The sequence below is a fragment of the Achroia grisella genome, unplaced genomic scaffold, assembly GCF_030625045.1.
Source record: "Achroia grisella isolate CSIRO2021 unplaced genomic scaffold, CSIRO_AGI_Agris_v1 utg4646, whole genome shotgun sequence".
Taxonomy (NCBI): domain Eukaryota; kingdom Metazoa; phylum Arthropoda; class Insecta; order Lepidoptera; family Pyralidae; genus Achroia; species Achroia grisella.
The window spans coordinates 124,108-137,748 of record NW_026712876.1 but is presented as its reverse complement, the minus strand read 5'-3'; the positions used below and the strand labels follow the sequence as shown (position 1 = coordinate 137,748).

Below are 13,641 nucleotides of genomic sequence, written 5' to 3'. Positions count from 1 at the left end.
GATATATTTACTATATTTTCACTCATCTGTTTCAATATCTCTCATAACTTAATATTTTACTTAATTAGTTTAGGTTCATTTTGTGTTATGTAGAATAATTTGTTCCAGCTTTAAATTATGGCTACTGATAAAGAACAGGTGATACAAGCACTTCGAGCTACCTTATTGTCAGTAAAAGGAGCCATTACTATAAAACAATGTAATCGTAAGTAGTATTTTTTTATATTTTACTCATGTTCATCTTTTATGAACATATTCATACTCATATCACCTTAAAATTATGTACACTCTTTTTAATTAACAGATTATTTTTGCATGTTACTATATTGGTTATGGAGATATCTTCCACATTCTGTTGCATAATTAGTTTAAAAAATAGCTGAAGTGTCATCATCAGTATATGTATCTGTAGAAGAACACAGTTCAGTATTGTACAGAATCCTCAATTGTATCTGTATACTTTTTACTCATTAAATAAATTCACAAGGCAATGTTTTATGCAATGTTGGAATCAAACTTGATACTTACTGGATCAGTTTATTGTCGTTAGGAAGAAATATATGCAATACATATTACGGTTGTATTAGAAGTACCATATATATATATATATATAAATACTAACTGTACTAGCCTGTAACTTCGTCCATGTAAATAATGAAAAAATAATTAATGACCTAACTCAATATAAGCTATATAAAAAAGGTTCATCATTTTAGCTTAAAAAATTATGATACAAAATTCAATACAATTCAATCAAGAGTCTAAAAAATAAGATTCAGGCTTCTAGCTTAAAAATTTATGAATTTAGATAAAAACTTGCATCCGCTATTTTATATTACCCCCTTAAGGGTAATTTTTTTACAAACTTTGAATGTCATATTTACTTATTTATATTAATCAACAGCCTCAAAAATAAGTTTCAAGCTTCTAGCTTTAAAAATGATGATTCTTCCATTTCAACCCCTTACAACCCTTTTTTCGCATTAAAAAGTTTCGCAAAAAAACAGCACTTTTTTAACAGGGATCTGGCTACCGGACAGAGCCAGCTGACGCGACTTAAGACGGATGACGGCAGGATCGTATCGTCTAAACCCGAACTTTTGAGGGAAATTGAGAAGTTCTATGGACAGTTATACACGATATAGGCGAAAGACCCTAGAGCCAAATTAACCCGACACTATACCGAAGATATATACAGCCTGTACGAGATTGGTATGGCTCTTAAACAACTTAAAAACAACAAGGCGCCGGGTGAAGATGGAGTTACTGCTGAGCTTCTGAGGGCTGGAGGTAGACCTGTTTTACGAATCCTCCAGAAGCTATTCAACTCCGTCATCCTCGAGGGCAGAACGCCTCAAGCATGGCAAAGGTGTGTGGTGGTTCTGTTCTTCAAGAAGGGAGACAAATCTCTTCTGAAGAATTTCAGACCCGTAACACTGCTGAGCCATGTTTATAAGTTGTTTTCGAGAGTCATCACGAATCGCCTCACGCGAAGGTTTGACAACTTCCAGCCTCCCGAACAAGCCGGGTTCCGAAAAGGCTTCAGTACCATAGACCACATTCATATGCTGCGGCAGGTAATTCAGAAGACCGAAGAATACAACCTGCCACTTTGCTTGGCGTTTGTGGACTATGAAAAAGCCTTTAATTCGATCGAGACGTGGGCTGTGTTACAGTCTCTCCAGCGGTGCCAAATTGACTATCGATATATCGAAGCGTTGAAATGTTTGTATGAAAACGCCACTATGTCAGTTCGCCTCCACAACCAGAATTCGAAGGCTATCCAACTGCAACGAGGTGTCAGACAAGGCGATGTCATATCGCCAAAGCTGTTTACCACTGCGTTGGAAGATGTCTTCAAGGTTCTGGACTGGAGCGGGCTGGGCATCAACATTAACGGCGAGTACATCAATCACCTTCGATTTGCCGACGATATCGTGGTCATGGTTGAGACCCTGGAAGACCTTAGCAAAATGCTCGAAGACCTCAGTAGAGTCTCACAAGGAGTAGGTCTTAAAATGAATATGGACAAGACGAAAATTATGTCAAACGTCGATGTCGTACCTGCTCCCGTAAAAATCGGAGATTCTACACTCAAAATTGTCGATCACTACGTATACTTAGGGCAAACTATCCAGCTAGGTAGATCCAATTTCGAGAAAGAGGTCAATCGTCGAATCCAACTCGGATGGGCAGCGTTCGGGAAGCTCCGATATATCTTTTCGTCCAAATTTCCGCAGTGTCTCAAGAAGAAGGTTTACGACCAATGTGTGTTGCCAGTGATGACTTACGGAACAGAGACGTGGTCGCTAACTATGGGCCCCATCAACAAGCTCAGAGTCACTAAAAGGGCAATGGAGAGGGCTATGCTCGGAGTTACTCTGCGTGATCGAATCAGAAATGAGGAGATCCGCAGAAGAACCAGAGTGACCGACATAGCCCGAAGAATTGCGACTTTGAAGTGGCAATGGGCAAGGCACATAGCTCGTAGGACAGATGGCCGTTGGGGCAGTAAAGTCCTCGAGTGGCGACCACGGACCGGAAGACGCAGCGTGGGAAGGCCTCCAGCAAGGTGGACCGACGATCTGGTCAAGATCGCTGGAAGGCATTGGATGCGAGCAGCGCAGGACCGATCGTCGTGGAGATCTTTGGGGGAGGCCTTTGTCGAGCAGTGGACGTCTTCCGGGCTGCGATGATGATGATGATGATGAATTAAAACTCGAACTATGGATCAGCCAGTTCCAAAGAAAAATTACGACGCATTTTCCTCATCTGTCATTATTCCAGATTTCGAATATGGACAAATATATTTCTGCACTTCAGGATCTGAAAACACAATTCTATTCGCGATTCCTTGATTTTCGGAGAGACGAAAAGTACCTGAATTTATTTGCTCGTCCATTCAGTGTTTCGGTTGAAGAAGTTCCGGAAGAATTTCAAATGGAATTGATAGAGCTACAGTGCAATTCAACCTTAAAAAACAAATTTGATGTTGATTTGCTTGATTTCTATTCGAAATACGTCTCCATTAGAGATTTCCCCAAAATCAGAGATCATGCACTTAAAACTATATCACTTTTTGGATCCACATATACATGTGAGCAGTTATTTTCACGCATGAAAAACGTGAAATCCAAAATGAGGACCAGAATCACCGATGTTCACCTTGAGAATAGTTTGAGGATTGCAACCAGCAATATTAAACCAGATATTGATAAACTGCTTAAAAATAAACAGTGTCAGATATCTCATTAACCAATTGAATTAAATTGATTTTTATTTGATGTGTCAATGATTTTTTTTTCTACTTATCTACTTGTTTAATCATCCTGACCATTACCTATAAAAATATCCTTATAAAAATACCTATGGTGCGGCCCGCTGAGCAGAATAAATTTTTTTTTTTGGCCCTTGTAAAACGTTGAAGACCGCTGGTCTATACTGTCTGTGTACCAAATTTCATTTAAATCAGTTTAGTAGTTTTGACGTGAAAGCGACACAGACAGACAGACAAACAGAGTTATATATATAGACTTTAGATATAAGAGGCTTCATATAAATATAGAGGCTTTAGGTCTCTAGTGGTTTGGTAAATCACTTTATTTCCGAAAGTCCACCAATTAGCAAGCAAGCAGAGTATTCTGCTTGTCTCTTGGGACTAGGCAGGGCTATATAAATGAATGATTTATTATAACTATCAAATTACGAAATGTTTTTTCTACAATTATTTGCAGGTGACTATCGAGAGCTTCAAGGAGATTGGATACCATACAAGAAATTAGGTTATCTGACATTAGATAAACTCTTCATTGATATTCCTGGTTTTAAAGTATCCCAAATAAATGGTGAATGGTATGTTGATGCTATAGCCAATCAAGAGTCACAGCATATTGCTTCTATGGTTTCACGTCAAAAATCAAGTAAGAAGGCTAATATAAAGTTGAGCTATTCAGTAAGTTCTACTTGTTTTAATTAATTAAATTACATCAATATATACTACTTACTATAAACTCCACATAGCTATAATTATATCGGTTTAAAAAGGTGGCAATTTTTTTTGTGACGAGTTTGTTAAATTATTTCCTAATACATATTTAGATACAAGATAAGTTAAAATTATATGTTATATAGGAATGTAATCCCCATTTCGCGAGTCCAGATCCCGTGACGTCGAGATTGCGGCTACCTTGTATTGCCTAATTTCCTAAATTAACTTAGTATTTTAGGAGATAATTTTCAAATGTGGGGTACATGTAACTGAAGTCGATTACTGCTTAGGGGTAGCATTATTAGTACTGATGAATTTATAATGGAACTGTTTTCGAAATTTCACCACACCAATGGGTAGTCTTTAAGATGAGTTTTTAGAGGTAATGTAGAGGCTTTTTAGATATTACTTTATAGTTGTTAATTGTATAAATAAACCGACTAACGGCTATGATCACCTGTAATAATATATACTTAAAGCATAATCATTATTAAATAGAATAAATTTTGGTGTTTCTGTATCTTTCAAAGGACTGAACCATGTTTTTACTTAGAATGCGCTGGATGTATGGTATCTCATAAAAATTTGTTAATAATCCTAATATCATAAATACCCACTTTTACCACGTATCTTAGGATTATTGCATTGTCGGACTCCTTAGGAGCTATTATTTATGAATAACTTAACCGCAAATCACTAGTTCTGTTGTTGCGTAACAAACCGGGTTTACTTTAATATATGAAATAAGGCTACTATATAAATATTTACAATACACAATTTATGATAGTTTAAATTAATTTTACTTTTTTTTTATTTAGAATCGTTTTCCAAAGAAACAAGGCTCATGGCGTAAACCAAGTGCACCAAATAATCATTCTACAAGTTATAACAATCAGTATTCTAACCAGTTCTATAGAGCTAAGCGTGGAACTTCTTTTAATAATAATTATAATAATAAAGTGAGTAATTTTGTTTTTAGTTAGAAATTAAGTAGAGCATATTATATATCTTTATCTACCCACTTCCCTCTCTCGTGTACCATGTACGAGGTAGAGATAGGAAGTTGTTTCAATTTTTTAACATATGCCTCCACTCTCTATGTAGGTATGCATAAGAATCATTTAAACAGAATAAAAATTGTTTAAAATAGAATATAGAGATGAGATAACATATAAATATGAAAATATACACTTATAGATAGTTAATAACTATAACTGAAAGGTTGAAATAATGTAGAAGGAATCATTAAACTACATTTTTTTTTTAATTTTTCCACGCCTAAATGGATTCGTATCATTATAATAATTATATAAAGGATATTCTTTGTTCAGATTAGGGTCAAAGTGAAATGAATAGTATGTTGAGTGGACTGAATATCGTAAGTCGATAAATATTAGAATTGTAGAATGTACCATTTTACTAAATAAACTGTATTTATTTCTAATTTCAGTTTAGCGGCAAATATAACAATAAATCTACAGAAATTAAAAATACAACTCAAAATACGAAACCAATCTCAAGATCACTTAGCGATTATTCAGAAAAAAGTGGATCTAATATGCCTACAAGAACAAATCAATCACATCCAGTTCGGGACTCTAAAGAAGAGGCAAGTGGCATATTTTATAAATGTATATCATGTGATTAATATATTTATATAATAGTATATTTAACATTTGTAGGTGAAACAACCCATGCGAACGGACCAAGACATTGATTTAAAACATAGTAGAAAGGTATCAGCTTCCCAAAGGCTATCTAACCTGAGAGATAGACTTAACACAGTGCCAGATCTCATTCCATTACAATTGCCAGCAGTAAACAACCAATGTTTGGTTAGTATCAAATAATTTTTATTCAGATTGTTGACACTTTATTATGTATAAATTCAAAGAACATTAAAGTACTCAAATATAGTAATATTTAAAATTCCGAAATGTCAATTAGGTATTAGCTATATATGTTTAATTAAAATTCTAATTTTAAAAGCTAATTCCAACTGCTATTAGACTTCATTTTACACAGAGTATTAATTAATATGGATAAATTTGAAAGTTAGAAATTATTGAACTAAATTGATTACTTACAGACTTATTATGTCTGTAAGTTACTAATTTAGTTGCTACGGTAGTTACGTGCAAAATAATATTTAATAATCTAAGCAAAACATGATGAATTTTACACCTATAATAATAGGAGTAAAATTCATCATGTTTTGCTTAGGTTATATATTGGATATTTCAAATAATATTTTATGGCTTGTCTTATTGAGTTATCTAAATTCAGTTTGTTGCACTGCAGTTAAATATTTACTACTTTTACTCAGTCTACACGGTACCATTACATACAAATGTATTGTTGAATGACTTAAAAAAACATTATATCTCTATTCCGTTGTATTTTTATTTATGTTTTATCTTAGAATTTAATCATTTATGAACCGATTTGATAAAGTATTTTTATTTAATAGGTTAATCTTTCAGATTGATTCCCAGAAATTTCATCAAGATTGATTGATTTAATATACCAAATCTAACTAAAGTTAGGTATTAAATCAATTTAAGTATCTAGAATAAAAGTATTCTTATTATGAATTTATATTTTATTATTATTCCTAAGTATTAGTCTATAAAGTATTTATAATATGGGCCATGTAGCCTGTATTAAATAAATAATATGAAAATAAAGGTGTTTTTAGATACTAGAATAGTCTCAATGAACTGCCTAGCTTAGATTACTTACTACTACTAACCTACTAATGTTTTATAACGATTGAAATCAGTTTTTTTTCAACTAGATTATTACTTAGGTAAACCTAAGTAATAACCAAATTAATTATACTAAAAAATACAATGCAACTTTCCTTAATATATGAATATAAGTCTTTGATGAATAAATTGCACTTGGGAAATCATTTGTTATATTATTATTAGGAAAGCAGTGGACCAGTCACAAATGTAGTACCGGCACATAAACTAGAACCACCTCCTGATTCCACGTCATCCGTTGTTAAGTTGGAGTGGACATGTCGAAAATTAGGTCTACCACAGCCTGTTTACAAAGTATTTGACATTGGACATAAACACGGCCCAGTTAGCTATTACTGCACTATCAAAGTAAATATATGTACTTTTTTTAAACTAATTATTTAAATTTATTCTATATGATGTATATTATAACTGTGTATATAAGTAATTAATTAATAACAGTGTATTCAGTTTTATATGGATATATAAGTACATTGAACTGTTTCTTAAAATTATATCTAAATTCATTTCAATGTTATAATTAAATTCGTTAATTCTCAGTTGTTGAATTAGACATTAGTGTAAAAGTAATTTATACCAATAAGAGTGCGGCGTTATTTATTAAACTCTCCAGAAGTTACCCACATATCCGAATCATTGTTCTATGATTTTAACACAGGTTGGAAGCGCATATACGTCGTCATCGTATCCTGATTCATCACCGTCAGATGATTTGGCAAAGGACGTTGCTGCGGTTAAATTACTAGCTAGAATAGAAAGTTTCAATGTTGATGGATTGCCCACATCTTCTAGCAGCAGTGCTTTGACATATCTCACAGAACTTGTGGCGGCGCATGAAGCTGGCCTTTGGGCTAATACCGTGCCTCATTTGTACAGGTATCTTTAAGTCTATATGCGTACAATGTTATTTTTATTTCAATTATTACTTAGTAATTATACAATAACATAACAATGGGATAAAAGCAAGGCAACAATGCTTTAATACAATAATGATAATAATAAAATAATGTAAATTATTTTTATATAATTAAAAAAGGCAATACAATTTGCTTCTTAAACATGTAAATAATTTGAAGAAGGTTCAAATTATTTCTATAAGAAGGAAAGAGAAATGTTACTTAACATAATTTAGGATGCATGTGATTTTATTGATTTTTGAGGCGCTGACCAATATGTACGCTGCATTGTTTCAAGATTAAAAGGCAGTGGCTATTAGTATGCACGACACTACTAGGCGTACGTAGTAGGCTACTACTTTTTTAGATTTTTTTTTTATTAACTTACACATTTTCGTCAGTATATTACCTAACGAAGATGTTACGCTCATTTACAGCCATTGTAAGTACTGACCTTTTCCTTTACGTTGTGTTATATATAAATCAAAATGATTGTACAAAATACATACTTATATTTTAGAGAAAAATATGGAGAGAATTTACCTAGTAATTGGCAAGAGCTGGTGGAAAATTGCCCTAGGATTATAAAAGATAGAGTTGTAAATGGACTTTTGGTACTTCTTCCTAATAAAGAGGTAAGGTGTATAATAGTTACTTTTACTATCAGTTCGTTATTCCTATATTATACAAATTACTGCATGTGCAGTCATATTTACGCCCGCGCATAGTTGTGAACAAGAATAGGTTGTTACGACGATATTAACATGGTAATATGCCCCTTACAGATAATATAAGTCTTTTTTTGTCTTTAGATAATGCAGTGATTTTTTTATAGTATAATAATAATATTATTGAGGTCTATTAAAAATATGAATATACAAAGATGAGAAACTAAATTGTATTTTTCTTATTCTAATTTTATACCTTTCGAATGTAATATATTGAAGTTTATAAGAAGAATTTTAATATATGCCTATTTATTTTCTCAAGTTATTTCAAAATACAAGCGCTGTAGAAAAAGTTTAGACTACAATATTTTTGGTTCTGCCTATACTGCGGTCATTCCACATTTCCTCACAGGTAAATAAAAAAACTTCGTATTTTTATAGGATGTCCCACGTTTACCGGTAGATAGTGATTTGCCGCCGTTGCAGTTTCCTGAAGAAGACTTTTGGAATGTCTATATAACTGTTGCCAATTCTACACTTGAAATCTGGCTGAGAATTATTGGACAAGAATATAGTGTAAGTACATAGAAATGCAGAACATAAAAGTATGTTTCATTTTATGAAGATGACAGCTTGAAATCGTTTTTACCACTAATTTATTCAATTATATTTTTACTAAACATTCTTATCAATTAACTGTACATGAATTAATATAAATCTACATATATAATGCAGGATGCTTTCGAAGAATTACTTGGCGATATGAAAAATTACTACGAGAACTCTGGTACTTCAGTCGACAAGTCCATGATTATTACTAATGCTTGGTATGTTGATTATATATTATTGCTTTTAAAATTGAACATATATCTGAATGCAAAATATTATAATTTCTATACAATTATTAAGATCAACTCAACCTCGCAACTTCGTTTGATAACTTCGATTAGTCTATATTTGATTATTAAGGTGATGTGATAATGGTCTAATTATGATGAGTCACATCCCATGTTTGAGAAATTGATGAATGATGCTCCATACAAATTTTCAGCGCCTTATTCTCATTCTTGTGATACAGTTTATATTCACGTTAAATTTTCTCAAAATTCCTTCAGCTGTTAAGTCATAAAAAACTAACAAAAGGAGAGACAAATACTGTCGTATTTATATTATTAATATAAGTTTTGTTTATTTTAAAGGTATGCAGTAAACTTAGACGATGGCGGTTGGCAACGTGCAAAAATATTAGAAATCGATGACGAAACTGCGACCGTTTTCTTGGGAGACCACGGAGACGATGATGTTGTGTGTTTACAGAAAATAAAGATATTAGAACCCCAATTCAGGAGATTGCCTGCACAGGTAAAACAATAATTTCAATAATTGTACCTTATTTAGCCTTTAACTGTAATTATTCGGTTTTTATCAGGCTATATTTTGCAAAGCGTTATTGATAAAAAATATATTTGAAATTTAAATATATATTCTGTTACTATTTAGTTAATCATGAAAGCAACTTCAATTGAAATATTCGTGTAAAGTTGACTTTTACGGTTGGTAAAACTTAGCAATGTACTTTGCCTATTTTTATTTTACTCTTAATGTGTTATTTAATTATTGCGATAGGCGTACATTTACTCAACTTATCAAACTTTTGAAGTGTAAAACTTGCTATAATATTTGAACTTCTGTAACTATAACTTAACTTAGGCTAAAGGTGTATTAATTAGAACATACAAAACAAATAACGGTTTTTTTGTGCGGGATTCGCACATGCGACCATTATGATGTACGGCGAAGTGATAAATCGTTGGACTACCGGGGTCATAATAAGGGTCTTTATAAAAGGTGTAAAAAAATTACCACGATGTCAGAATATTTAGATGGTAGCGAGAGTTTGCCGTTCCGCGTATTGCATGCGTAACTCTTACGTGCGAAGCGCGGACGGAGCGCGTGTTACGGGCGCGTGGTGGTCGGCAGGGCGTGCTGTGCCGGCTGGAGGGCGCGGAGGAGCTGGCGGCGAGCGAGGCGGGCGCGGCGCTGGTGCGGCGGCTGCCCGGCGAGGTGCTGGTGGCGGCGCCCGGCCCGCGCCACGACCCGCTCGAGCCCTCCGTCGCGCTCGTGCTCTTCGACACCTCCACGCAACGAGACCTCAACCTCAACAAGGAGATCGTGCACGACTTCTGCACGGCCGGCACGTTCACTATCACGCAGGTGTGCCCTTACGCACCAGTCTAGTACGTTCGTTATTTATCAAGGCTACGTAATAGATTGCTTTTAGTTAAACGCATGCAGAGCTGTCTTTTTTCGGTTTTTTATTTTCTTACATAATATGTGTATGTGAATGATTAATTTTTAATACCTACTCATTTATTAACCATCAAGGACCGCTTGTAAACTACATTTCACATGTGGTGCGGTTTACGCAGAAACCGTGCGAGGTGGAGGTGGGGTGCGTGAGCGAGGAGGGCTGCGTGTGGGTGGCGCGCGCGGGCGGCGAGGCCATCGTGCGCGCCGCACTCGACCTGCTGACCGCCGGGCCCTACCGCCGGCCGCTGCCCGCTGCGCCGCACGCGCCCGCGCCCAGCGCCGCCGCGCTCTACATCGTGCGCATGCGCGCCGGAGATTGGTAACTGTTGCACACACCGCCGGCCCTACCGCCGGCCGCTGCCCGCTGCGCCGCACGCGCCCGCGCCCAGCGCCGCCGCGCTCTACATCGTGCGCATGCGCGCCGGAGATTGGTAACTGTTGCACACACCGCCGGCCCTACCGCCGGCCGCTGCCCGCTGCGCCGCACGCGCCCGCGCCCAGCGCCGCCGCGCTCTACATCGTGCGCATGCGCGCCGGAGATTGGTAACTGTTGCACACACCGCCGGCCCTACCGCCGGCCGCTGCCCGCTGCGCCGCACGCGCCCGCGCCCAGCGCCGCCGCGCTCTACATCGTGCGCATGCGCGCCGGAGATTGGTAACTGTTGCACACACCGCCGGCCCTACCGCCGGCCGCTGCCCGCTGCGCCGCACGCGCCCGCGCCCAGCGCCGCCGCGCTCTACATCGTGCGCATGCGCGCCGGAGATTGGTAACTGTTGCACACACCGCCGGCCCTACCGCCGGCCGCTGCCCGCTGCGCCGCACGCGCCCGCGCCCAGCGCCGCCGCGCTCTACATCGTGCGCATGCGCGCCGGAGATTGGTAACTGTTGCACACACCGCCGGCCCTACCGCCGGCCGCTGCCCGCTGCGCCGCACGCGCCCGCGCCCAGCGCCGCCGCGCTCTACATCGTGCGCATGCGCGCCGGAGATTGGTAACTGTTGCACACACCGCCGGCCCTACCGCCGGCCGCTGCCCGCTGCGCCGCACGCGCCCGCGCCCAGCGCCGCCGCGCTCTACATCGTGCGCATGCGCGCCGGAGATTGGTAACTGTTGCACACACCGCCGGCCCTACCGCCGGCCGCTGCCCGCTGCGCCGCACGCGCCCGCGCCCAGCGCCGCCGCGCTCTACATCGTGCGCATGCGCGCCGGAGATTGGTAACTGTTGCACACACCGCCGGCCCTACCGCCGGCCGCTGCCCGCTGCGCCGCACGCGCCCGCGCCCAGCGCCGCCGCGCTCTACATCGTGCGCATGCGCGCCGGAGATTGGTAACTGTTGCACACACCGCCGGCCCTACCGCCGGCCGCTGCCCGCTGCGCCGCACGCGCCCGCGCCCAGCGCCGCCGCGCTCTACATCGTGCGCATGCGCGCCGGAGATTGGTAACTGTTGCACACACCGCCGGCCCTACCGCCGGCCGCTGCCAGCTGCTCAACTAATTATTAGTTTTAGTTCAATAAAGTATTCTGTGTTAGCACTAATGTCTCACGTAAGCCAGTGAGTGAGAGTAATGTCTCACATACTACTTACATATAATGCCAAATAAACTAATGGTGCCATATCTGTGGATTACGTACATTTTCATTAGACTATTAGCTACCTTTCAATGTAGCTGATAATTTCGCGGAAAAAATCTAATCTTTTAAACTGTACCTAACTCTAGGTACTGATAGAGATATGTGAGAATAGATATACTATTGTTACAACTATACCTACTTGTTTAGCATAGTTTTATTTGGAATATATTTACTTTTCTATATTACGCTACTTTTCTATATTAGGGTACGATGCACTATTATAAGCGGGCTGGATGGCGAAGGAACTGTGAGGACACGACTAGTGGATAGCGGTTTGATTCTACGAGCTCCACTGTCATCGTTAGTGCCATTACAAACATTCTCACCGGCCCTGAACGCCTATCCCCATCAGGTATAGTAGCAATATTGTATTAATGTACTATTACATTTTTACCGAAATAATGAACTACACGTTGTATACTAATTTATTGTGTGCTCTGGCTTGATAATTTCAATTTGATTGATTTCAAATTTCACTCCTACAAGTCTTTTCAGAATATTTTTCGTTTCCGACATTTACACATAAAAAAAGAGATCATTTTTATGTTCCCTAATCTTCAATTCGTCGACAGTACATTTATGTCCTGCCAATTAATTGGTACAAAAATCAGTAAACCGTGATCGGGTAGAAAGCGTTAAGGCTTACAGAGTGGCCGAATCCATGTACTGTGGGTTCGGACACTGGAGTGTATGGGAGCAGGCGCGGGCGGTGCGGCTGGGCGCGGCGGAGCGTGCGGCGGGCAGTATGGCGGCGCGGCTGCGCGAGCTGGTGCTGGGCGCGCGCGTGCTGTGTCGCGCGCTGCCCGCGCCCGCCGCCGCCGCCGCCGCCGCCGCCGCCGGGGACGCGCCGCACGTGGAGCTGTTCGTGCGCACCGGCCCGCAGGACATGCTCGCTTCCGTCAACAACGCCATCCTCATGGAGTACGAGTGCCTCCAGCTGTGAGTTACATTCGTCGTTCACCGCCGCGGTCTCGCGATATACGCATTATCTGTCAAAGTACTATTTGTGAACAGTTTGAAAATTACCTTACGTATATATATGTACTAGCTGTACCCGCGACTTCGTTCGTGTGGTTATCAAAAACACTTCATACATATTTTTTTACGCAGTGCACGCAACGGAAGCCCGTAAATATGAATAATTTTCCCCGTTTTTGCAACATTTGTTACTGATGCTTCGCTTCCATTGGTCGTAGCGTTATAATATATAGCATAAAGCCTTCCTCGATAAATGGACTATCCAACACTAAAGTTCTGAGATTAGCGCGTTCAAACAAACTAACAAACTCTTCAGCTTTATAATATTAGTATAGAATTGTCACACACAATTCTATTCTTGTACCTATGTCTAATATTATATTCGTGTATGTATGTTTG

General features: G+C 39.0%; 1 protein-coding gene across 1 annotated transcript in view; it reads left to right on the top strand.

Annotated features, from left to right (window-relative positions):
- Positions 1–13,641, top strand: part of LOC131845390 (tudor domain-containing protein 7) — a 35,849-nt gene that overhangs the window by 1,257 nt on the left and 20,951 nt on the right. The window contains exons 2-16 of the mRNA XM_059194446.1: positions 109–205; positions 3,735–3,952; positions 4,807–4,947; positions 5,439–5,597; positions 5,671–5,823; positions 6,922–7,104; positions 7,415–7,632; positions 8,173–8,287; positions 8,762–8,896; positions 9,056–9,147; positions 9,520–9,682; positions 10,301–10,534; positions 10,750–10,949; positions 12,469–12,616; positions 12,965–13,203. Coding sequence (XP_059050429.1) covers positions 118–205; positions 3,735–3,952; positions 4,807–4,947; positions 5,439–5,597; positions 5,671–5,823; positions 6,922–7,104; positions 7,415–7,632; positions 8,173–8,287; positions 8,762–8,896; positions 9,056–9,147; positions 9,520–9,682; positions 10,301–10,534; positions 10,750–10,949; positions 12,469–12,616; positions 12,965–13,203 — 2,486 coding nt within the window. The 5' untranslated portion in view covers positions 109–117. The remainder of the gene's footprint in view (positions 1–108; positions 206–3,734; positions 3,953–4,806; positions 4,948–5,438; positions 5,598–5,670; positions 5,824–6,921; positions 7,105–7,414; positions 7,633–8,172; positions 8,288–8,761; positions 8,897–9,055; positions 9,148–9,519; positions 9,683–10,300; positions 10,535–10,749; positions 10,950–12,468; positions 12,617–12,964; positions 13,204–13,641) is intronic.